We start from the raw sequence: 23,927 nt of genomic DNA, 5'->3' as shown, positions 1-23,927 counted from the left end.
GGAATGCCTGCCCACATTTCTCAGCCACACCATATCAGCTTCTCCATGATAACTATGGGATCTTGATGTTGTTAGTATTAACAACAACAACAACAAAAATCAGGCTTTTTAAATATAGAAGAAAAGGGGGGAAAATAAAGTCTATAACTCCAGTGTCCAAAGGATCCCTGTTGAATTTTTTTAGAAGTTAGCATGCATACATGATTAGAAATTTCAAACCAAACAGAAAGGTATAGAAATGAAAAACTCTTAAGTGCACTTATGTGGGTGTGCACACACAGTACCACCTGCCTTCTTTCTTTCCCCAAACATGAAATGCTAATATATTCTTATGCAGCTTTCCAGGAAAAGTTGTGTTTACACCATCATAAAGCTTTACCCAAAAGGGACTCTGCTTTGTTTCCTGTTCTTGCTTTTTTATCCTGAGGCTGTTTCCACATCAGCATTATCTAGGTATAAAAAAGTCCTCAGTCTTTTTAACATCTACGTGGATTCCCACTTTATGGACAGACCATAGTTACCTAATCACTCCCCTGTTAATGGGCATTTAGGTTATTTCCAGCTATTTACTGGGTAAGTTGCATTTTAAAGGTTTGAAATGTCCCTGGTAAGCATCCTTCCCCCCTCCCTCCCCAACACCTGATCATGGAGAAAAGCAGACCCCTTGGAAAGTTTTTGAATTCATTTTCACAGTTGCCTTTTTTTTTTTTAGTATAGTCAGGGAAAGGAAGGTAACTGTTGTTTGCTTAGTGCATTGCCAGGCTCTAAAGGAACTTTCTATCCGTGATTTCCTTTAGTTCTAGGAAGCCAGAATTGCTCCATGTTTTAGACAAGTAGCCAGAAGCTCAGAGAGGCCCCACCACTCATGTAGGGTTCAGCTGGGGTTCACACCGCTCTGACCAGCCCTGGAACTCGTGCACTGCTCCGCTTCCCTTAGTGCTGCCGGTTGTTCTGTACATCTAAGTCTATACAGAGCTCAGGGAGAGGTTTCTGCATCTATCCATGTGAATTTCTGCTCTCAGCTTCTAACTGAGTGGTGTTTTGCTCTGCGTTTGGTCTCAGTTTTCTGTTTCTGAAAAGCTTTGAGTATGGTATGCTCTAAAATTCACTGGGAGTAAGTGGTAATCAGAGGAAACAGTCACTTCATCTTGGGGCCCTAACTTAGCGGGTTTGGGTCCTTTAGGAGAGGATGAGGGGGGCATCCGGGACCGCGTTCAATCGCACAGTGTCCTAAGTGGGCTCTGATTGATGCTGTCTGTCAAGTGGTGCGCACCCGGAACGCTCCCGTCTCTGGGCTCTTGGTTATTGGCATCTGTATTTCACTATCTGGGTTTCTTGGACAGTAGAATCATGCCTCAATTTATCTGTCATTTTTGTGGATTAATAATCCAAAATAGGTAAATAAAAATTAATGTCTGGATTTAGATGCTAATTTAACTTTCAATTAGGTTTTGTTTTGAGTGTTATTGAAATTAATCTGTGTTCTTGGGGCACATTCCACTTATTGGCAAGGTACGGTGGCCCCCAGAACACAATTGGTGGTTGTTTGGGGTAAATTCATAAGATGGATAGACCATATCAAGATAATGGAAAAGTTTACTTTAAAACATTTCTGTTTTTCAATGACAAAATGACGTCGGAATATCATCCAGACCCTGGAGAAAAACACTTCAATCAGAATCCTGCCCCAAACAAATCAGGGACAATTTTTGTGTGTGTGTGGTCTTTGCTACGTTCTAGACCTGGTTCATTTGCATGTAAATACTTTTTAAAGAGCACTAACCATGGAACTGAGTTTGAGCTCCTGGTGAAGCACTATTATTTTAGAAAGGGCGTGGGCTTTGGGGTTGGGAAGCTTCAATTCAAATTCGGACTCTGCAGCTCAGTAGCTGTGTGACATTGGGCAAGTCACGTAACCCTTCTGAGCCTCATTTCTCATCTGTAAAATGGGGCTGATAATCCCTACATCTCATGGTTGCTATAAGGGCTGAGATACAGCCATGTTTTCCACAACGCAAGATATGAACCATGGTGACTCATGGTGACTTTTTCATTTCTCTTAGAAGCCTTCTGACTTTTCAGGGGAAAACGTCTTCCTTGGGGGCAGGCTTCCTTTGGGGATGAGCTTTAACTTATCACTCATACTTGCCAGGCTCCCCTTCTAAAGAGCCAGCATTTGGTTACATCCAATACACCTTGCTTTTTCTTTTCTGTTTTTTGTTGTTATATTAGCAAGGTACACTGGTGTTCCATTTCTGTTGTGATATACAGTTCCTTTTTTTTTTTTTTTTTTTTCTTTTTCATCCCTCCTTGATATACCCATTTTCCCTTCTCTGGGATAGTTGCTCTCTAAGCACCACTGTCATCCTGGGATGTCCCTTTAACTGTCATCCTTGGAATTCCATTTGCCTTTCTCCTGGTTTGGATTCCCGCCTCTCACCGCTGTGGCCTCTCCCGCTGCGGGGCACAGGCTCTGGATGCGCAGGCCCAGCGGCCATGGCTCACGGGCCCAGCAGCTCCGCGGCATGTGGGATCCTCCCGGACCGGTGCACGAACCCGTGTCCCCTGCATCGGCAGGCAGACTCGCAACCACTGTGCCACCAGGGAAGCCCTACAGTTCCTTTTAAAATAAATATATTTAAATTAGAAGTTAATAGTGTGCTGTGGTTAAGACATAAATTGTGCAGATGGTAAGTGGTTTTGAATCCCAGCTTTGCCACCTCCTGGCTGTGTGGCCTTGGGCGGTCACGTACCATTTCTGAACCTCAGTTTTCTCATCTGAGCATAACATGGGCACAGCAACAGTACTATTTTGTGGGGTTTTTGTAAACTTTAAGTGAGATAATATAGTCAGAGCCCTTAGAACAGCATCGGGCACATAGAAAGTACCATAAAAGTACCACTTTCAAAGTGTGTTTCTAACCTTTGGGAAGCAGGGAGCTGGTGTGGGTTAAGTGCAGAGTGCCTTAGGACTGTGGGCAATAAATGGTAGCTGGTGCTGTGGTTTAGATTATTTAATAGTGATGATGTTAATAATAGTCATAATAATCAACGAGGAGGTAGAATTTGTTGTATTGAAAGGAATTTCTTGGGGCAGAAACTCTCAGGATCTTGATAGGAGCCAGTGAGATTGCAGCGTTCAAATCCGTCTGTTACCTTGGTTTGACTTTCCAGGCCAAGCCCAGCATTCGGTGCTTCATTAAACCCACCGAGACGCTAGAGCGGTCCCTTGAGATGAACAAGCACAAGGGCAAGAGGCGGGTGCAAAAGAGACCCAACTACAAAAACGTTGGGGAGGAAGAAGATGAGGAGAAAGGGCCCGCCGAGGATGCCCAAGAAGACGCCGAGAAGGCTAAAGGTACAGAGGGTGGTTCAAAAGGCACCAAGACGAGTGGGGAGAGTGAAGGTGAGTTGCGCCCGTGAACGCCGACCTGACAGCCAGGCTGTCCTCTGTGTCTGGTCCCCCTTGTGTGTCAGTGGGTGCAGCTGTCATTCCAGGCACCGGTGTACCTCATTCTACACAGCCAGCCACTGGGAAGCAGCTGTGGGCAGATCTGGTTCAAGGCCTGCCCTCGTCGGATGGGTGGCTTGTAGCAAGACCCTTTCCTTTTAGCCCCATGCCTCCGTTTCCCCATCTGTCAAAAGAGGCTAACAAATAGTATTTACTCTGTTATTAAGAGAATTAAACAGGTTAATACAAGTAACATGCTCAGAGCAGTGCCTGGCACATGTCATAAGTATCTCCTGCTACTGTTACTACTGTTATTATTGTCATCTTTATCATTACTGCTGTTCTTATTACACCCAATAACCCGGGATTATGATTTTTGACAGAAGTCATTATTTCCAGTGCACTGCAGGAAGAAAAATAGCCCATGTTTAGTGAAATTAGGTGCTTTTAATAAGATTATGGTTTTTTGGCATCAAATGATCAAATATAATCCCCTAGATTCTTACACTAAGATTTTTTTCAAGCCCTCATCTGTTTAGAGTGAGGTACACTTGTGTTTGGTGCCTATGTGCTCAATAAACAGAATCGTTTTGTCCTCTTTTCTGCCATTGTCAGGAATGATTCTGGTTTATTTTTCACCTCCCTCTCGTTTAGATGCTAACACCTCCTCCATCTGGAGAGCGTTGTCTGCTCTGGGATGAAGCAAGCTTGAACTGTCCAGCTGCTTGTGTCATGGGCCGGGCTCACAGCCACACAGATGGGGTCTCTGGCCATGGCCCCAGGCACTCAGGGTGGAGGAGGTGATGGGATCAAGTGGGGTATGGGCTCTGCTCGCCAGAGGGGAGCTCCCACCACACCTCTTGGGACAGATACGGGCTCTCCTCAGCTCCCAGCTGTGTTCTGCTGGGGGTGTGGGGAGCATTTCCTGCGAGCCATCCTCCTGGGTCCTGGGCTACTAGTGGCTGCTCTGCAGTCAGCTCCCCAGCCCATCAGCCCGGACTGTGTGCGTCCAGGGCCTCTGAAGCTGGAAAACAGAGCAGCTCAGTAAATCAGTGACTGAGAACGCATTTGTTTTGGGGAGTTTGCAGCAATTGGGCAGGCAAACCCCACCCCATCCCCACCCTGCTGGCCCCATTCTGATTTTCTTGGCAGTTCTCAGCGAATGCCATGATCACATTTTGATAAGTATAACCAGAGTGTCTCCCCAGTGCCACCAGCCCTCTTTTTAAGGCTGAGATCTCTAGTACGCTTTTATTTCTGTTCAAAGTGTGCAGTAAGCATCTTGGTTTAGGAATTCCTTTTTGGCTTGGGAAACCTTTGCCAACAAATGTCACTTTGGTGGGGAGGTGAGGGGCAGAAACAAGGTAAGCCATACGTGTTTGCTTATTTGGATCGTTTTGACTTTTTTTCTAACTTGGGAGAAAATTGTCTGCTGAAACCCCTGGGTTTAGCTGTCCTGTAGCGGGGGGGGGGGGGGGGGAGGAAATGGACGACTTCACCCCATTTTGCACCCTGTGTTCTCGTCAATTTTGTTTTGGAAAGATGCTACCTCTTTTGTTCCAGTCCTTTTAAGGGCTGCTGTCTAACCAGGCCTGGGCAGTGACTAACCATGGTGTGGACAAGGGCAGGCTTGGCCTCAAACACACAATCAAATGACTCAGCCAGGCGGCCCAGTCCTGGCGCACAGGGGCTTCAGAGGTTCAGCAAGGCTGCCGTCCCAGCTCCCAGGTTGGGGTTGGGGGAAGGACTCCCTGCAGGCTGGGCCCACCTGCCCTGTGCAGGGGGCACGGGGAGAAATGTTCACCAGCCTCCAAAACCCTGTTTTCTGGGCGGTTACTCAGCCAGGTTGTGCCAGGCAGGGCCCAGGAATTTCCCCAGAGGCTTTACCTGGACGGCTGACGCAGACTTCAGAGCCCGGTGGGGCGAGGCTCTCCGCGACTCCTCAGCTTTGTAGTGCCCTCCTGCTTTCTCGAATGCATATTTGTCTTCCCACCCAGCTCACTGTAAATGAATACAACTTTCACAGGCCTGTCCAGCAAAGAGACACCTAACTGGGCAGCAGCAGCTGTATTCTGGGGCTTTTTGAATTGTTTATTCGATCTCTTAGTTAGTCTCCTGTTTGAAGGTGTTCTCTCCTTAGACTGTATCTGTGTTTGGGTGAAACCACACAGCTGTTAATTCCTGTGACTTGGAAGGGTGTCAGACACATTTTCTCACTCAGTTTCAAGCCAGAGGACAGTGTAGATGGGGGAGGTGCCTAGGAGATGGGAGATGTGACCTACGGTCCTGTCTCACCAGCTAGACCTATTGTGTGCCTTGGATGGCCTCCTCAAGCTCTGGACCTCATTTTCCCCATCTGGAAATTGTGACTGTAGGAAATGTAATGACTTTTTTTTTTTTTTTTTTTTTTTTTTTTTTTTTTTTTTTTTTTTAAATGAGGCTATGTTAGGATTCTTGTAGTTGCAAGATTTAGATACTCAACTCAGACTAGCTCAAGCAAAAAAGGCAATTATTGTTCATGGGACTGGGAGGCCTGGGTGGAGCTGGACCGGGTGCACAGACAACCATTGGCCATGTGAGGCTCGCATCCTGCCAGCCTACCACCGCGTGGAAAGGGAGCTGCTCCTTCCCACGGGCTGCAGCTGAAGTCTGGGAGCCTATGCTCGTTGGTGCTGACGGACCTGGCTTGCCCACCCTGTAGAGGGATGTTCTGTGCTGATTGGCCAGGCCCTGTGTTTCTACCCTAAGGTGACTGCCTCAGAAAGAAATGAGGTGCATTTATCAGAAGAAGGGAGTGTGGGTGCCAGGCCAGCAGAAACAGCAGGTGTTCCCTTAGAAAGCCACACTATTTCTCTGTAACTCTGCCATTTTCCTCAGGCCGTCTTCTCCCTTCCTGTATTTTATTTTTCTTTTCCATTCCCTTCCTGTTTTGAGGTGGACATGTGGCTATTTTCTTCTCCAAATCAGTTCTTCTCTAGCGTGCTTTCTTGCATTGTCCCTGGATCTAGGGGCTTGTTGACAGCCTTGACTCTTTGAGTAAAGAGATGCTGGCGCCAGTTCCCCCCTGCATACCCTGCCATTTTCACCCATTTCAGTGGTGAAATCTTTACTTAGAAAGGTGGCGTAAAGCACAGGAATCAAAAGACATGTCACAAGTCACAATTCTGCCATGACCTGATTTGTATGTGGCAGTGACTTGTTTTTTTCCTACAAATGCAGCACCCAGACTTCACACCTCCTCCACATTTAAGCCCTGACAAGAGTTGTGTGAAATGAATATGCACCCCTGGACCCTCCACTCTCACCCCCAGTTTGCAAAGAAATGTGCTCTGCCTCGGGTCCCAAGTGATGGGCAACTCATTCTGAAACCAAAAAATATCACAGGGCCCCCTCACTTTTCAGAAGTTGAGTGCTGAAAGGAAGACCAGAGTGCCCTGGTCCCTCTGGCCAGAGGCGAGTCCACCCAGATGCACTTCCATGTCAGTCTCCTCTTCAGTCTGGAAGGACCGTCATCTCTTTTTGGATTCAGTTAGAGCAGTAACTTAATAAATGGACCTAGGACAAGAGAATGAATCGTTTAAACTTCTTGTTTGAAAAATAGGGTTTGGCCTATGGAAAAATAGGTTTTTTGCTTAATGGAAAAAGTGTAGGCATCAGTTTTACAGCCTGACCTTCAAAGCTTGCTCCTTTCTTGAATCCCCACATGGGCATGGAGGGAAGGGAATGGCACTGACTTTGAACCTGCCAAGTCAGCTGGGCGTTGGGGGTGCCTAGGAGTTTAGAGCCCCAGCTTGGCTTTTTTTTTTTTTTCCTTTTCTTTGACGTTTCTACTGAAATGAAATGGAACCTGGCCTCATTTCTGCAAAGCCAGAGCCAACCCCAGGCCCGGCAGTTTTCTGGTTGGGGCAAGCCAGGGACTAGCTATCAGGAGGTCGGGGTCTGCATCCCAGACACCTGTGGCTCAGCCCCCGAGGAGGTGTGTGACCCTGGGCAAGTCATCGCCCTTTCTGTGCTTCTTTACCGATAGAGGGGGCTGCACGATGCCCAGCCCTCAGGTTGTCAGCAATGAGAATGTCGGTGCCTCAGCATTTAGCATGTGACACATGAGCACTGAATAGGAGCCCTGGCAAGATGAAGAGCAGAGTGAGGAGCCTGGAAGGGGGACTTGAGCTTGGCTGGGGGGACTCTGTGCTTGGTCACCCCGGCGAGTTTCTGCAGGGCCTGTTTCTCTATTCATTTCTGTAAGGAACAGTGAGGTGGCTGAGTTGTGGTGGGGCATGGGCCACTGGGGTAGAGAGGTGTGGGAGCACCAGCTTTTCCAATGGCCTTAACGAGTATAAGGAGAAGGATTGGAGGTCAGTTTAGACAAATCCTCTGAAAAGCAATTTCCCAGAAAAAACATTCTGAATTCAATCTCGTGCTGTCCAGTAAACAGTAATAAAAGCAAAGGAAGGGGTACCCCCAGACACTCAGCACATACACACCCTGTCATTGCCAGACTTTGTTGGCCTCTTGCAATTCTGCTCCAAAGCCAATCAGTAGCATGTGGTCCTTCCCATATTTCCTAGGTAACCAGCAAGGGCATCTTTCTCCTCTTTCCCTTAACCTTCTTTTGAAGACTTTCTAATCATCCCCTTCCCCTCTTTTTATTGTCTGGCCTCACTGTGATTGCTGGAATGTTGACCACAGAAGACAACTGAGAAAATCCTTGAACTTGGCAAGTCAAAGACTGTTGGGAGGTCATGCCTGTCATTTCCCTGAAAAGCACTTCATTTATCAAATACTAATCAGATTAGAATGCCCATCATCCTGGGAAGTTGATGAATTATGGCTGTTATTTTAAAAAATCAAGTATGTCAGAGTACTGGGGAAGCTCACAGGTTGGGCCAGAGTTGTCATATCAAGGGACGGAGGTTGACGTCCGTGGGTCCTGAGAGTCCTCAGGCCTCTCCTGCACATTTGCATCGTGGTGCAACCATCACCACCTTCCAGCCCCAGAATGCTTCATTATCCCAAGCTGTAACTGTACCCACAAAACATCTCCCCATTTGCCCTCCCTCCTGCCCCTGGCAGCCACTGCTCTGCTTTCTGGCTCTATGAATTTGACTAGTCTGGGTGCCTCATATAAGTGGAATCAATACAGTATTTGTCTTTTTATGACTGGCTTATTTCACTGAGCATCATGTCCACAAGATTCATCCATGTTGTAACATGTGGCAGGATTTTCTTCCTTTTTAAGTCTGAACGATATTTCATTTTTTGGGTATACTACATTTTGCTTATCCTTCCATCCATTGGTGGACACCTGGGTTGCTTCCACCTTTTGGCTACTGTGAATAATGCTGCTCTGAATATGGATGTGCAGATCCTCTTTTGCTTTTGGAGGTTTTTGTGGAAACAATAGAGGCTAAGGAGGGTCCAGTCAGGGCCTGCTGAAGCCAGAGGAGCTGGACATTTGGGTTCTTGCTCCCAGCCTGGCAGCTTCACAGGCATGTCCCTCCACTCCCAGAGGCTCAAAACTCAGTGGTGTGAGGGGTCCCCCCACCAGTAGGCTCGGGTGCTGGAGCCTTCACGGTCATGGACCACGGTGCCTGGCACAGGAGCTGATATCGCACAGATGCTCCTTTACACGACACAGCTGACGGGCAGAGCCCACCTCCTGATCCCTCTCCGCCTCAGTTTCCCTTCCGTAAGCTATCGAGATTCCGCTAGATCAGCATTGCCCCAACTGTGGACATGGAGATGGCTTTGGGTGGGACAGAGAGGGCCTTGAAGACCATAGTGTGAGGATTTTTGCTGAGAGCTCAGCTTCAGGGGAGGCTCGTGGTGGGTGTATGTGTCTGACACCCCCTCACTTTCCCTCATCTCCCCTTTCCATGTGCACAACAGGCCTCAGCACTGTTTTGTTTATTCATTGTGTGTATATTTCCACAGTTGCTTTCTGTTTATACTGGTTTTATGCTGATTGTAGCAATTGCTAAAAATATTTTATTTGAAAATAATTTCAAATTTATAAAAAGTGAAAAAAAGCAAAAATAGTATAAAGAACACCTGTTTACATCTGGAGGCACATGATGCCCTTCTGTCTGTCCTTCGTAGGTGATATCAATTTTGGCCACCTGGTTAAGGTAAGGCCTAGTTTCTGCACTGTATCGTTACTTTCCCTTTTCTTAGCAACTTATTAGCAATCCATGGGGAAACACTTGGAGATAATGCAGATATCCTGTGCCTCATTAAAATTCCCCCTTAGAACCCTCCTGCACTGTTGGTGGGGATGTATTGGGTTGGCCAAAAATTTCATTTGGTTTTTTCCATAAGATGGCTCCAGTAGTGCTTAGTTGTCTTTAACTTCATTTGAAACAATTTTGTTAGATTGTATTGTGATAGCTGTCATATCAGTGTGCATTAAAAAAAAAAAACCTTATCAAAATTGGTGAATTTTTGTGTAGACATTTTAATATTGAAGATGGAAGAAAAAAGCAACATTTTTGGCATATTATGCTTTATTATTTCATCAAAGGTAAAAACACAACTGAAATGCAAAAAAAGATTTGTGCAGTGTATGGAGAAGGTGCTGTGACTGATCGAACATATCAAAAGTGGTTTGTGAAGTTTAGTGCTGGAGATTTCTTGCTGCACGATGCTCCAGGGTTGGGTAGACCAGTTGAAGTTGATAGAGATCAAATCGAGACATTAATTGAGAACAGTCAACGTTATACCACACGGGAGATAGCCGACCTACTCAAAATACCCAAATCAAGCGTTGAAAATCATTTGCACCAGCTTGGTTATGTTAATCGCTTTTGTGTTTGGGTTCCACATAAGTTAAGTGGGGAAAAACACCTTCTTGACCGTATTTCCTCATGTGATTCTCTACTTAAACGTAAGGAAAGCATTCTGTTTTTAAAGCAAATTGCAACAGGCAATGAAAAGTGGATGCTGTACAATAATGTGGAACGGAAGAGACTGTGGGGCAAGCAAAATGAACCACCACCCGCCACACCAAAGGCTGGTCTTCATCCAAAGAAGGTGATGTTGTATATATGGTGCGATTGGAAGGGAGTCCTCTGTTATGACCTTGTTCCAGAAAACCAAACTATTAATTCCAACAAATACTACTCCCATTTAGGCCAACTGAAAGCAGCAGAAAAGCATCGAGAATTAGTCAACAGAAAACGCATAATCTTCCATCAGGATAACGCAAGACTGCATGTTTCTTCGAGGACCAGGCAAAAAATGTTATATCTTGGCTGGTAAGTTCCAGTTCATCTGCAATATTCACCAGACATTGCACCTTCGGATTTCCATTTATTTCGGTCTTTATAAAATTCTCTTCATGGAAAAATTTTCAATTCCCTGGAAACTGTAAAAGGCACCTGGAACAGTTCTTTGCTCAAAAAGATAAAAAGTTTTGGGAAGATGGAATTATGAAGCTGCCTGAAAAATGGCAGAAGGTAGGGGAACAAAATGGTAAATATGTTGTTCAATAAAGTTCTTGGTGAAAATGAAAAATGTGTCTTTTATTTTTACTTTAAAAACCGAAGGAGCCTTTTGGCCAACCCAATAAACTGGGTGCAGCCACTGTGGAAAAGAGTATGGATATTCCTTTAAAAACTAAAAATAGTTTTACCATATGAACCAGCACTCCCACTCCTGGGCATATATCCAGAAAGAACAAAAATTCTAATTGGAAAAGATACACATACCCCAGTGTTCATAGCAGCACTATTTACAATACCCAAGACATGGAAGCAACCTAAGTGTTCATTAGCAGATGAATGGATAAAGATGTGGTGTATATGTACAATGGAATATTACTCAGCCATAAAAAAGAATGAAATAGTGCCACTTGCAGCAACATGGATGGACCTAGAAATTATCATACTAAGTGAAGTAAGTCAGACAGAGAAAGACAAATATCATATATCCCTTATACATGGAATCTAAAAAATGCAAATGAACTTATTTACAAAACAGACTCACAGACATAGAAAACAAACTTATGGTTACAAAAGGGTAAGTGGTGGGGAGGGATAAATTAAGAGTATAGGATCAACAGATATACACAACTTTATATAAAATAGGTTAACAACAGGGACCTACTGTATAGCACGGGGAACTATATATTCAATATCTTGTAATAACCTATAATGAAAAAGAATCTGAAAATATATATATATGTTCAAGAATATATATATGTGTGTGTACATTGCTGTACACCTGAAACTAACACAATATTGTAAGTCAACCATACTTAAGTTAAAAAAAATCTCCCCCTTAGATATGGCATTCATTGATGATTCTTCCTGACCCAGTCTTTACCAGGATGGTGGTACAATGTTGGTTTTCCAGTGTCAGCACTCGGTATTCCATTGTAAGCAAGATTCCTCCCTTCCTCCCATTCATTTATTTATTTATCTATCTATCTCTTCTTGGCACAGACTCATGGATTCCAGTGTTTTAGTGGTTTATATTTCATTCTGTGTTTAATTAATTTGATACTCAAATCATCCCAGATTTGGCCCTTGAGAACTGGCTCCTATGTCTTTGTGATCTGCCCCATCATTTTTTTTCAATCAGTCCTGACACTTTCTGTCATAACAAGGTATTTTAGGTTCATTTCCTGCCTACTGTGCCCTTCCTCAGGGTTAATTTCTCTGAGAAGCCCTGGTTCCTTTCAATGGGCGATGGTGTTAGAGGCCAAGATCTGGGCACCAGATGTGCTCATGATTACATGGGGTGTCTTGCTTTTTGGCCCTTTCAATGCACAGAGCTAGGAAATATATGCATGTATGTATACAAAATACACATTACCAATTCCTCCAATTCCAGTCAATTCCCAGAGCGTCTTTTCTTGCCTTCTCCCACTCCAGATTTGGATGTCTCTTCTTTTACAGCAAGAACCCTGGCTCCCAGTGACATCAAAACATTTATGATTTGCTCAATCCTATAATACATCTTTTAAAAGTTCCAGAACTGTTTATTGTTTGATAAATAAAGAGTTCAGGGTTGTTTGCAGTTCCCCGCTCCCCACCACCACCAAATACTTCATGTATCCCCAGTCCACAAATTGAGGGTATAGAGTCAAGTATTGTGTCATGAACTACTTGGATCTGTCTGCCTTGCCTTTCTTTTCCCCCTTCAGGATAGGTATGGTATTCATTTGAAATATATTTTGGTCTTTTTTGTTGTTTGTTTGTTTGTTTGTTTTAGTTTAGGGTTCTCCCTTCTCATTTGTATTGATTTAATTTCTTTTTTTTTTTTTTAAATAATTTGGAACGTTAACAAACGCAAAACTTTTGCAAAAGGGTTTGTACAAAGAGGTGTCCTTCCTCCCACATTCTTTCCATCCTGTTCCCCTCCCTCTTGTAGATAACTAACTTATTGTTCTCTGGAATATCCTTCCTGCGTTTCTTTGTGTAAAAAGCAGCAGAGGTAGGTATGCTTCCTTATTTTCCCTTCTTTCTTACACGCAGGGTATAGCCCACGGTGTATGCTCTTTGGCACTTGGCTCTCTTCACTTAGCACTATCTCCGGAAATCACTCTGTATCAGTTCACCAGCGATCTTCCTCATTCCTTTCCCAGCTGCACTGTGCATACCATAGTTGATTCAACCAATCTTTATGCTCAGACATTTAGGTAGTTTCCAGTATTTTGCAATTACAAATAATAGTGCACTGAATACCCTTGTAAGTGTGCATTTTTATGTCGTTGGAGGTGTATCTTCCAGATAAATTCCTGTGAGTGGGATTGTTCAATTGAAGGATATAGGTAGGAGTGATTTAAAGTTTTCATTGAAAATGTATTTAAGTAAAAAAAAAAAAAAAAAAAGTGGGAGTTCAAATAAAATGCTTAAATAAATAACAAATAGTACAAGCAACACACAGACATGGCAGGAATTGTAAAGGCAGGCAAATGACTGAAGTTTGAGCAAAACTGGGCTAGGGTGTTGCTGCAGTCCCTTCAGACTCCAAAACAGAAACCTGGTGGGGTGGGAGCTCATGGTACAGAACCTAATAACTGAGGGTCAGATGGAGCCCCCTGGGAATTCATCGTCAGCACCTGGGTCCTGGCCTCAGGGACCATCAGTGGAAATCTGTGTCCACGTGAGCCGACTGTTCTGCTTTCCCTGGTGGCGGCAGCGTGACGAATGCACCTTGGGAGAGGAGCTAGGCCTCTCTGAGGCGGGCGTGGTGTCAGCAGAGAGGTGTGGCAGTGGGAGCCCAGAAGGCTGTGCAGAACCGTGCCAGACCTCCTGGTGTGGCATAAAGAGGGGTGTCCTTTGACCCTCGATCACCAAGACAGGCCAGATGCTCTTCGGCAGCCACTTTTGAAGATGGCTGTAGAATCCATTTTGGAACGGTGAGAATCTGGCGAGACCCTCTCCTCAAAAACCTATTACCCACTCCACTCATGCCCACATAGCTTTTGCATACAATTGCAGGGAGCTGGCAGACCTAGGTGAGCATCACTACTTTTAAGAGTTGTTTGGATAAAATTGTTTGAAAGAAGGGGAAAAACCTGTTTGGCTTTGAAAGAAGCGTTGTGTATTTTACCTAGAAAACTAAGTGGAGCAGCTCATCCCACAACCATGCCAGCTGGAGGAGGAGTATGTCGGGGGGAACAGGGGCGCAGCTGTGAGAACCAGGGTGACACAGCCGAGGTTCAGAAACCTCGTTGTGCATGGAGATTCCCTTGTGGGCCTGGTTCTGCACCAGGACATGACCTAGGAGGTGGGAGGGGGAGCAGGCTTGGCTTCTGCTGCTTTTTTAGCTGTGTTGAGTCATTATACTTCTGGGTTTCTGTTTCTTCAGATTCAGTATTCAGGACCAAACTAGTGGTTTTCAGGCCATTATGTGGGAAGCTCCAGAATTCCAGAAAGGAGCTTTAGGGGCCTCTGTGGAGGCCGTGAGGGAACCCGTGGTTGGAGATGTTCGGGCACCCGCCCACCCACTCTGTACCTGGAGCAGCTCTGCTCTCACCTCTTACCATGGTGGTGCCCTGGGAAATTGTCGTTCAGAATTAATATGCACCTGCTCAACAAAGTTTGGTGAGCACTAGACTGGATTATCTTTAACCTCTCCTCTATTCCAGAATTCTCAGAGTGTCCAGGGAGATTAAAAAGCCAAAAAGGGACAACCATGTCACAGCAGGTGGAGGCACTAGGGCTTGGCCCTGGAACCTTGGGGAGTCCTTGGAGCTGAGTTCCTGCTGTGTCAGCCAGGGAGTCGAGGAGGAAGGGGGCCTCGCAGCAGTATGGGAAGCAGGTCAAAGGTCACAGGGCAGAAGCCGGAGACTGGCACCATCATCTCACTTGGTAGTCTTCAGATGTCTTTGATGGCACGCCCTAGCAGTAAACAGAAATAAATACATAATTGAACATGCATCTCCCCAATAGATATACATTTATTATAAACTATGCATATCTGTATTAATGTACAAATGTTATGTACATCATAACACAAAGTAGATTTTTAAAAGATGATAATAATTAAAAATAAAAGAGGTACTGCCTAGCGAATCATCTGGCATACCCACTGAAGTGTGTCTGCACCCCACTTTGGAGAAGACAGGGCTAGTTGGGAGGCATCTGAAGGAGGCTGGTGGAGGGGAGGATGCGAGTATGAGAGAGAATGGTGCTTCTCAGACAGCAGTCTGCAGCGCCTCCCGCCATTTGCCGTGGCCGCAGGCTGCGTGGACTGCTGTTTACTCCATAGCTCTTGGTGAATTGATTCACTTGTTTTTTCTTAAATTTAGCTTCATCCTAAGCAGTAACATCCACAAAAGAACAGGTTTTCTGTGCAGCTAGAATTTTCTTCTAATGCACATTAAAATAAATACAAAACTATGCAGGCACATTCCACTTAAAAATCGTGTGTCAGCCCCCACCAGTGTGAGAGGGTCGGCCCTGTGGGAGACTCTGATCTGCGGCGTCTGACTCCAGACCACATTGGGAGGGAAGAGCCTGGTGCAGGCAAGCCCCCTCCCCCAGGTCCGGGCCCACGTGGGCATGTGGGGATGCAGTCCTCAAGCCAGAGGATAGTTGCAAGCACGGTCACGCCTAACAGAGTCCCAGAAAGGTGGCGAGGATGCGACATCCCCTGGTGAAGGCACTGTGCACACACTGATCGCAGGCTGAGTGGGGCGCCCTGCACACCACAGCTGCCGTGCATCGTTGCCAGCCCTGCCTGCCGCCAAAACCTCCCCCGGTGGCCTGTCATCCATTGCTCCACTCCAGAGATGTGTAATGAGCACTTGCCGTGTGCCAGGCCCTGGACTAGACACTGGAGTTCTGGTGGAGAACAAGACAGATAAGGCAGCTACTCTCAGGAAGCCCACATCCTAGTTGGGGAAGACAGACAAGAAACAAGCAAACCAATAAATAGAAAACAGAAAATCCAGGTGCAGGTTTCCCCCCCGCCCCGGGATCCAAAAGTAGAGCGGTCCTATGAAACCTTTTGTAGGACAAGATGGCATAAAGCCAAGACGCAATTACCTTGGTAACAGATGCACAAAATAAATGGAGGTAGAGCACCAGTGCTCCCAGACACAGTTCAGAGCTATGGCAGCTTGACGCCGAGGTGCTGAGTGGGGTTCCCGGGAAGGAGCTTTGCGGGGCCGCTCCCGCTGCATGGGGTGCCTGCCGCCTCTATAACGGTTGCTGTAACACCAACACTCAATGCTATTTCTGCTTTTTGCCTATTTTTGTAAAAGGGAAAATCCTTTTCAGGTTTCTTTCGGTTAGAAAAACAGGTACTAATGTAGGTCTTTCATAAAAGCGAAGTGGCCTAAAGCAAACTTTTCGAAAAGGTGGGGATACCTGTAGTTATACATGCTATAAAGTAAAATCAAGATGGGGGGAGGGGACAGATCTATACAGGAGAATTCCCAGTAATTTATGTAGCTGTTCCTCCCTCAAGGAGACAGAACAGAACTCCTTAATCCTTAAGTGTGGGCTCTGCTTAATGACTTGCTTCCAAAGGGTACGGGATGCAAGGAGGAGGAAAAGCCACTTTCCAGTGGAGAAACTTGACCAACATTCCCTTGGCCGAATGATTCAGATGAACATCCACAGCCATAAGTTATGTCAATAGCCTGTGCCCTTGATAGGATGTGATGAGAGGAGCACTTCCCCTCTGCGGTCTTCCTCCCAGAAACCCATAACCCCTGTGTAATTATCAGAAAAACGTGTAAGTCAGAATGCCCCAGATTGAGGGGCATGCTACAAAATGAGGACCAGTCTCCTCAAACTGTAAGGAAGGAAGGTCTGAGAAACCTTCACAGCCAAGAGGAGCCTAAGGAGATACGACAGCTGGGTATAACGTGATATCCAGGATGGGGTCCTAGAATAGAAAAAGGATATTAGGGAGAAACTAAGGAAGTCTGAATGAAGTATGGAGTTTAGTTCATGATAACTAAAAGAGGTAAAGGAAAAACCAGTGGGGAGGGTGTCTGAGAAGACATCTCTGAGATGGTGATGTTTGAACTGAGCCCCAAATAATGTGATTGAGTCGTGCCTGGGTAGGGAGGACTGGGGTGAGAGCATTCCAGGCAGAGCAGACAGTCCTGTAAAGATCCTGGGGCAGAAACAAACTCACTCGGGTCAAAGACAAGTGGGAAGGAAGATCAGCACAGCTGGTGGGGCGGGGAGGGCCCCGAGGTGAGGTCAGAGGTGGATGGGGGCCAGGCCGTAAGAGGCCTTGATACCATGAATGGCATTTGGATTCCATCCTGAGTGTGATGGGAAGGCAGAAGGGGACCTGGGCTAATTTCCACTTAAAATCACTTGGTTCGGTGTGGACCACAAACTAGGGGGGCGAGAAGAGAAGCAGAGGCCACGTGGGAGGCTCCTGCCCGTGTCCAGGGGAAGATGATGGCAAGGCCGTGGCAGAGCCCAGGTCCGCGGCCCATCATTCCTGAACAGAGATGCAGATTCACATTTCATCCTCTGTTTCCCCTCATCATGTCTCCTGAAGATGGGGGGCATTACCTGAACTCTGGGTTCTAAGAACTAAGTATTTGAAGGTCCATACCTGTGCATCAAGGAACTCTGTAACAGGACACCTCACGGGACAGCAACCATCCACCTCTAACTCAGGATGTTTTCCTTTGTTGGTTCAGACCTTTTTCTCAAAATGAAAATGTACACCGTGGTCAAGTCAGGTGCTACAAAAGTTGCCCCTACTTAATTGGGAAAAATAAAACGGGGTCCCTCCCCCTCTCTGCTTTCTGGAAGTTGTTAAGTGGGAAGGGAAAACAAACGCTTCAGTCATGTCAGAGCCTTTCTACAGTGTAAACAGTTTCAGAATATTTTCAGTGCATTTGGTTATGTTTTATTAACCATGTGTCATCTCTTTCACGCTCCTCAACTCCTCTGGGAAGGAAGCATGGTATCAATAAAGTAGAATAAATAACTTGAAGAAAAAAAATCTTGAAATCATTGCGATCTGTGCTTTCTTGTCAAAATCAGGGCCCCATTTCTCGACGCTACCAAGATGAAAGGAGAGAGAGGTTCAGGCCTCGGTCTTATTTCCCGGGACCCAGCGTGCGTATTGCAGGGGCTCCACCACCGCCGTCGAGCGTTTGCTGGACGCATGTGGAGCAGTCTGCCAGGCTCCGTCTTGAGCACGAGAGTGTCTGTAAAGCTCTGTCTGGGGCCGTGTGGGCTCATCCTGGTGTCTGTGTTTGCTTCCAGAGATAGAGATGGTAATCATGGAGCGCAGCAAGCTCCCGGAGCTGGCGCCCAGCACCGCAGTGCAGGAGCAGAACACCACGGACGAGGAGAAGAGCGCCGCCACTGGCCTGGACAGCGTCCAGTGGAGCAGGTAGTCGCCGGGGCTGCGGGAGGGCTGCCCCCGAGCCAGCCATCGGGGGCTGGGGGTAGGGCACCGCTGCTCAGTCTCTGGGATGTTGTGGAAGGGGGTGCCTTGGCCGGGTGCCCACAGAGGATAAGCCAGGCCTCTTCCCACCCCCGGCCCCCACCAGTGGCCTCTTCTGCCTCCCGGCCAAGCCGTTCTGCTTCTCCACCAGAGACACGGCTCCTCTCGAGAGGCCACAGGGACAGAGCTGGCCCTCAAGGCCGTGGTATTCACCCCTTGGAATGAATGACCGAGGCATGGCACCACCACCCCAAGCACTTCGGTGCTGGGCCGCGTCCTAACGAGTGTGGCCTTGTACTGGCCGCTCCTGGCCATACTCTGCTGTTCCCAGAGAGGATCCCCTTGGGGGAAGCGTTTGGATTTCATTCATTTGCTGCCACCACGTGCACCACCGTCCATAGGGCCTGACCTCATGACTCAGCCGGCACAATTTAATGCTGAATTTAATGCTGCTGTCCACCTTCAACTTCTTGCCTGATTGTTCATTTCAGTGATGGCTGCCCAAACTGCATCCTCTGAAAGCTTCCAGATGCCACATTGCCTGCAGCCTTGCTGTAGCACCACCCCTTCCAGAAGGAATTGGGTGGAGGGCTGCTCCTGAAGTTGCAGCAAACTGTTAGGAGGGCTTCTTCATCCTTATCAGATGGCCCTACTGCGCACATGCCTGCAATAACCTCCTAATCCCATATTAGTGGTAATAAATGCACAGCAACATGGTTTCTCTGTCAGCCTGCAAGGCATTCACTTCCTGAACTCTCACGGTGGGGTGGATGAAACACACACACACACACACACACACACACACACACACACACGCACACACACACACACACACACACACACACACCTATTTATTAATGCAACTTAAAGTGAAGACTCAAAGCAGGCTAATTTTTTCCTCTGCATCTTGTTTATCTCTTTCTCGGCATGTGTTTCAATTATCTAACAGACAGGATTAATTTTTATCAGTTGCACAGGGGAGCCACTTTTAGTTTTGGTTAAATAAAAGTCATTGCAGCACAACGTGGGCTGTCAGTTGTACTGACAAGGACCTTTCTGATTTTGTGTTGTGACAACAAAATGTGACACCTGAAGCTCTGAAAATTGAGAAAATCATTCTAAACACAGAAAGGGAGGGGGAAGCAACCTTTAGGTGCTTGCACGGCTTTAATTTGAATATGAATCATTGAAAAACCAAAACTGACAAGTCGTGGGAGATGCTTAGGCTAATGTAGGCGCATCTGCTTAATAGAGTATTAGTGGCTGCTTTTCCATGAATACTGTCATCATGTGTTCAGTTTCTTAGGATCTAGTAAATGGAAACAGCACGTATTTTGCATAGTATGGTAATACTGTAGCTTTCCTAAAGGAGGAAAAATACCCATGTATTGTCAAAAGCAAAAAGTCAACCGACCGGAAAGTTACGTTGGAGTGTTGGAGTTGAGACTTCTTTTTTTCCTGAATTTTAATGAAGAGAGGGGTTTTCTTAGAGTTGATTGAGATTGTTTCTTAACTTTCGGTGACTTTGGCATCTTCTACCACGTGGTTCATAATGGAAGCTGATCCTGTGTCTTAAGTTGGGCCACATGCTGATTTGTGGCCCCCAGGGACTCTGCGATCTGCTCTGAGACCAGGTGCTAGGAGAGACTGTCCCTGGTGGAGAGTTGCCAGTACCTTTGCAAAGGTATTGAGTTGTTGACTGTCAGAGACACCGCCACGGACTTCTGTCCTCTCACCTGCACTGAGCCAGGAGGAGGGCACTGAGGGTGAGGGAGGGGAGTTTGTCCTTGACATGAATTGGATCTTGACATTGGTCTGCTTGTCCAAAGAAACAGCATAGTACAAAGTGGAACTGTCCTTATATTCGCCATACACTGTGGGCTGTATCTGCATTCATGGTTAGATATAGGCTTAAGAAACCAGAAACCATTCACAACATTCTCTCTTTTCTTTAAAAAAAAAAAAAAATCCTTTTAAAATTTAAAAAGTAATACACATTCAGAAAATGTAAGAAAAAGCTTGAAAAGTATAAAGAAGGAAAAAAAGCTCTCCATAATTCAAAGGCAGCCGTTATTAGCATTTTGGTGATTTCCTGCCAGTCAGTTTTCAGTGCCAATATAGTGGGAATTCTGCCCTTCCTCTCCCCAATAGCTTATACCGCCAATAGCCATGTATATTACTTTTTATTCTTGTTTTTCTCTAATATCAGACCCAAGCATCTTTTTCACTTTATTGTACTCTTAGTAAACAAAATTCTAATGGCTTCATAATACTTCGTCTCATGCAAGATGGTATATCCACTGAGCCCTCCCTCTGCTACTGGGCATTTGGTTATTCTTATTATTCCCAAAGGAAAATACAGTCCAAATTCCAAGCAGCTGGCTTACAAGAAAGTGTTTTATACTTTATCCTGCACTTACGTTTGGAAGCATTATTGCCAGGGGCTTAGAAAAAAACAGATCCACACATGGCAAAACTATTCACGCATTTGAATGGTGATGACAGATCTGGGGCTCCAGAGAAATAGAGCCTGAACGTAAACGTTCCTTAAAAGTTTCTTCCTTTAATTTCTGTGGGTCACGTGTTTGTTTGAAATGTTATGACAAGTGAGTTTCACTGCTTCTGCATTTTTCAATATAATATTTTGAATCGGTGATACATTTGTGGAGTATCAAGATTCAAAAAAGTATAAAATGTTTTGCAGTGAATAGTCTCCCTGTTTCTCTGCTGCACCATCTCGCCCCCCCCCCGCCCCGCCCAGTCAGCAGTGTTGGCAGTAACTTGTGTCCTTCCAGGGGTAAAGTGCCCTTGGTCACTCATTGAGTTGCTGTGTTCTCTTGGCTTCAACCTGGCATCCGGGGGCAGCCGCAGACAGTCATGGGATCAGAGCCTCCTGCCTACAGGCCAGATCTGTGCATATTCTATTATCCTCGTGTTGAAGAGTCTTTCCAGGCCAGGCCCTTCACCTGGAAGGGTAGCATTTAGGGTGTGCGGTTTGTGATATTTGCAGCCACTCTATAGATCTCACCCACAAAGCATCAGGCGAGAGACTTCCTATCGATCCCTTCCAGTCCGGGAAGGTCAGCCCAAGAAATCACTGGGCCAGGACCTGCCAAAGTGAGATCGTGGAGAAGTGCCCTTGGAATGCTCAAAATAGAAATCCAACAGCAGCTCTCATATATGAGCACTTGCCACCCTGTGCCTGGGCCTGTGTTAAATGCCTCTCTGTTGTCATTTCACTTGAATCTTCATAGTAACCCCGAAGGGTTTTATCCCCACCTTGCAGATGGGGGAAAGTTTTAGGTAACGTACCCAAGGGTTTGCAGCTCAGTAGAGGCAGAATCAGAAGTCGAACCCAGGCAGTTCTTGCTCCAGGGTCCACATTCTAAAATTGTTCAGACTTGTTGGTACCTTGTCTGCTATTGTGAGTCTATTACATTGCCCCATTTTCTTCATTCTCTTGTCACTCTTTGAAGTGATGATGTGGCGTGTCCATTCTCTGTCTGCCCACTGGCATGGAAGTGCCACAAGACCAGAGACTTGGTATCATTCATCCCCAGTGTCTGGGACAGTGGGTGAACGATGCTGAGTGATTAAGCGGTTGGTTCGTTCCTTAGTCGGTTTACCCTGGAGACGACAGCTTCGCACGGGCGGGGCCTGCCTGTCAGTCCCCTTTGTGTCCTCCAGGCCTGGTGCTGGACTAGGCACACGGTGGACGTGCTGCATGCTGGCGGTGGGGCTGTAAAGGGCTAAGACAGCTGCTTCCCGTGTGCAGATGAGGCTCGTGCGTGCCACGAGGCTCACGCATGCCCCTCTTTTCTAGACCCTTCCTGGATATGGTGTACCACGCCCTGGACAGCCCAGATGACGATTACCATGCGCTCTTCGTGCTCTGCCTCTTGTACGCGATGTCTCATAACAAAGGTAAGCTGCTCAGCTTGTCTGCCTTCAGGGAAAAGGAAAGCTGCTTTCCTTGAAGAATTTCCTTTCTGGTTTTCGCAGACTCCCACAGAACTTCTCTTCAACCTTGTTAGAATTTCTCAGGTGCTTTTCTACAGACTAAAGCCACAGGAATCGGTTACTCAGGCAGCACGGGGCTGGGGCAGGCAGAGGGGGAGTTTCAAGTGTTGACCGTCCAACCCAGCATGACTGTTCGCACTGTGCTTTGCTTTCAACCCCTTGGTTTACAACTGACTTAGGCTTCCTACCTCTTTCCTAACATCAGAACAAAATCGGTCAAATTGTAATCTTGGTTTTGCTATTTATAAAAGTTGATGTGCTGTTCTGGGTTCAGAGCTAAAATAGACTCTGAGTGGATTGTGTGGAAGCGTAGGTTTCCTTTCTGAAGAAAGGTGTGGTTCTCTGGCTTCCCTTGTTGAGGCCAAGTGGTCAGGATCAGACTCCCGCGGAGCTGACAGATTTGATTAGAATCCATTCATTTACTTCCTCTCTGAGAATAGTCGCTGGTGTGTGTGCCACCTGGCTTGACATGGGCAAGTTCTCAAAGCACCACATCAGAATCTCTTTGAAGAAGAAATCAAGAATATTCCTTCTGGCCCTGCCAAGTGCTGGGCTTGGCATAGATGAGACTTTGCATCAAGTGTTGTTTTAGTAGGTTTTTCATAAGCTTATTGGGAGGTAGTTGGAGGTGGGTTTTACTAAGACAGCCTATGGCTGGAGTCATTTAGAAAGCACTCAACATAAAGTATGTACTTACTCTTAAATCATTAATCATGATAAGTTGATTAGTGGCAAAAGGAAATATAGTGAAAGAGGCCTCCTCTCTCGTTTGTCCTCCAGTTCTCACAGGCAGTTCATGTTAACAGTTTCTTGTGTGTCTTTTTAAAGAAATCCATGCAAACCCAAGTACAAGTGTATATTATTTTATGTGGGTTCCCCACTCCCTGCCCAACACGGAGGTTCATTCTTTATTGTCTGTTTTGTGCCATATTTTTCTCACATCATCATGTATCAACACGTCACTTCCCATCCCTATAGAGCTGCCTCGTGCTTTTTAATCCTGTGTCTGTGCCATCATTTATTCCACCATCTCCTTACTGAATGACACTGAGTCCATTTCCAGGCTTTTCCCACTAGAGACAGGAGCAGCCATGATGGCTCTTCTCCTGTACAAGTCATTGTGCTCATGTGCGAGGGTGTAGATCTAGCCCGAGACTTCTCTAAAAGATGCATAGCAAGCTCCGAATCCTCCCTCCACAATCTCGTTCACTCCCATGGCTTCTGCAACTCCCTCCAGCTCCTGCCTTGGTGACTGGCACACGGGAGCCCTCAGTTACTGGGAGTAAACAGAACTCCAAGCCTGACCGAGGGGAGTTGGTCCCACCCATGGATTGCCTGCCGTTCCCCCGACCCTCACCTTCCATGCCCGCCTCACTCCAGCCCTGCAGTCTGAACTCCTGACCCTTGCACACTAGAGACTTCTACCTATGTGATTGAGCAACACTTTGAAACAGTCTGTCTACACCACACTCATCCCCCCAAAATATACCCTGACCTCATCACGCTTCCTGCCATTTCTGGTTCAGTTGAAATTGCCAGCCAAGGTTGAAACTGCCACGACCTTTAGCTCTTTCCC

At 46.3% G+C, this 23,927-nt stretch overlaps 1 protein-coding gene across 1 annotated transcript in view; it reads left to right on the top strand.

Moving 5' to 3' along the window:
- CLEC16A (C-type lectin domain containing 16A) overlaps window positions 1-23,927 on the top strand; it is a 208,136-nt gene that overhangs the window by 49,045 nt on the left and 135,164 nt on the right. Inside the window, exons 11-13 of the mRNA XM_007462829.1 lie at window positions 3,175-3,406; window positions 18,148-18,277; window positions 22,155-22,255. Coding sequence (XP_007462891.1) covers window positions 3,175-3,406; window positions 18,148-18,277; window positions 22,155-22,255 — 463 coding nt within the window. The remainder of the gene's footprint in view (window positions 1-3,174; window positions 3,407-18,147; window positions 18,278-22,154; window positions 22,256-23,927) is intronic.

Source organism: Lipotes vexillifer, unplaced genomic scaffold (genome assembly GCF_000442215.2).
Source record: "Lipotes vexillifer unplaced genomic scaffold, Lipotes_vexillifer_v1.1 scaffold306, whole genome shotgun sequence".
Lineage (NCBI taxonomy): Eukaryota > Metazoa > Chordata > Mammalia > Artiodactyla > Lipotidae > Lipotes > Lipotes vexillifer.
Note: the sequence above shows the minus strand (reverse complement) of the source record. Positions and strands in the feature narration are given on the sequence as shown.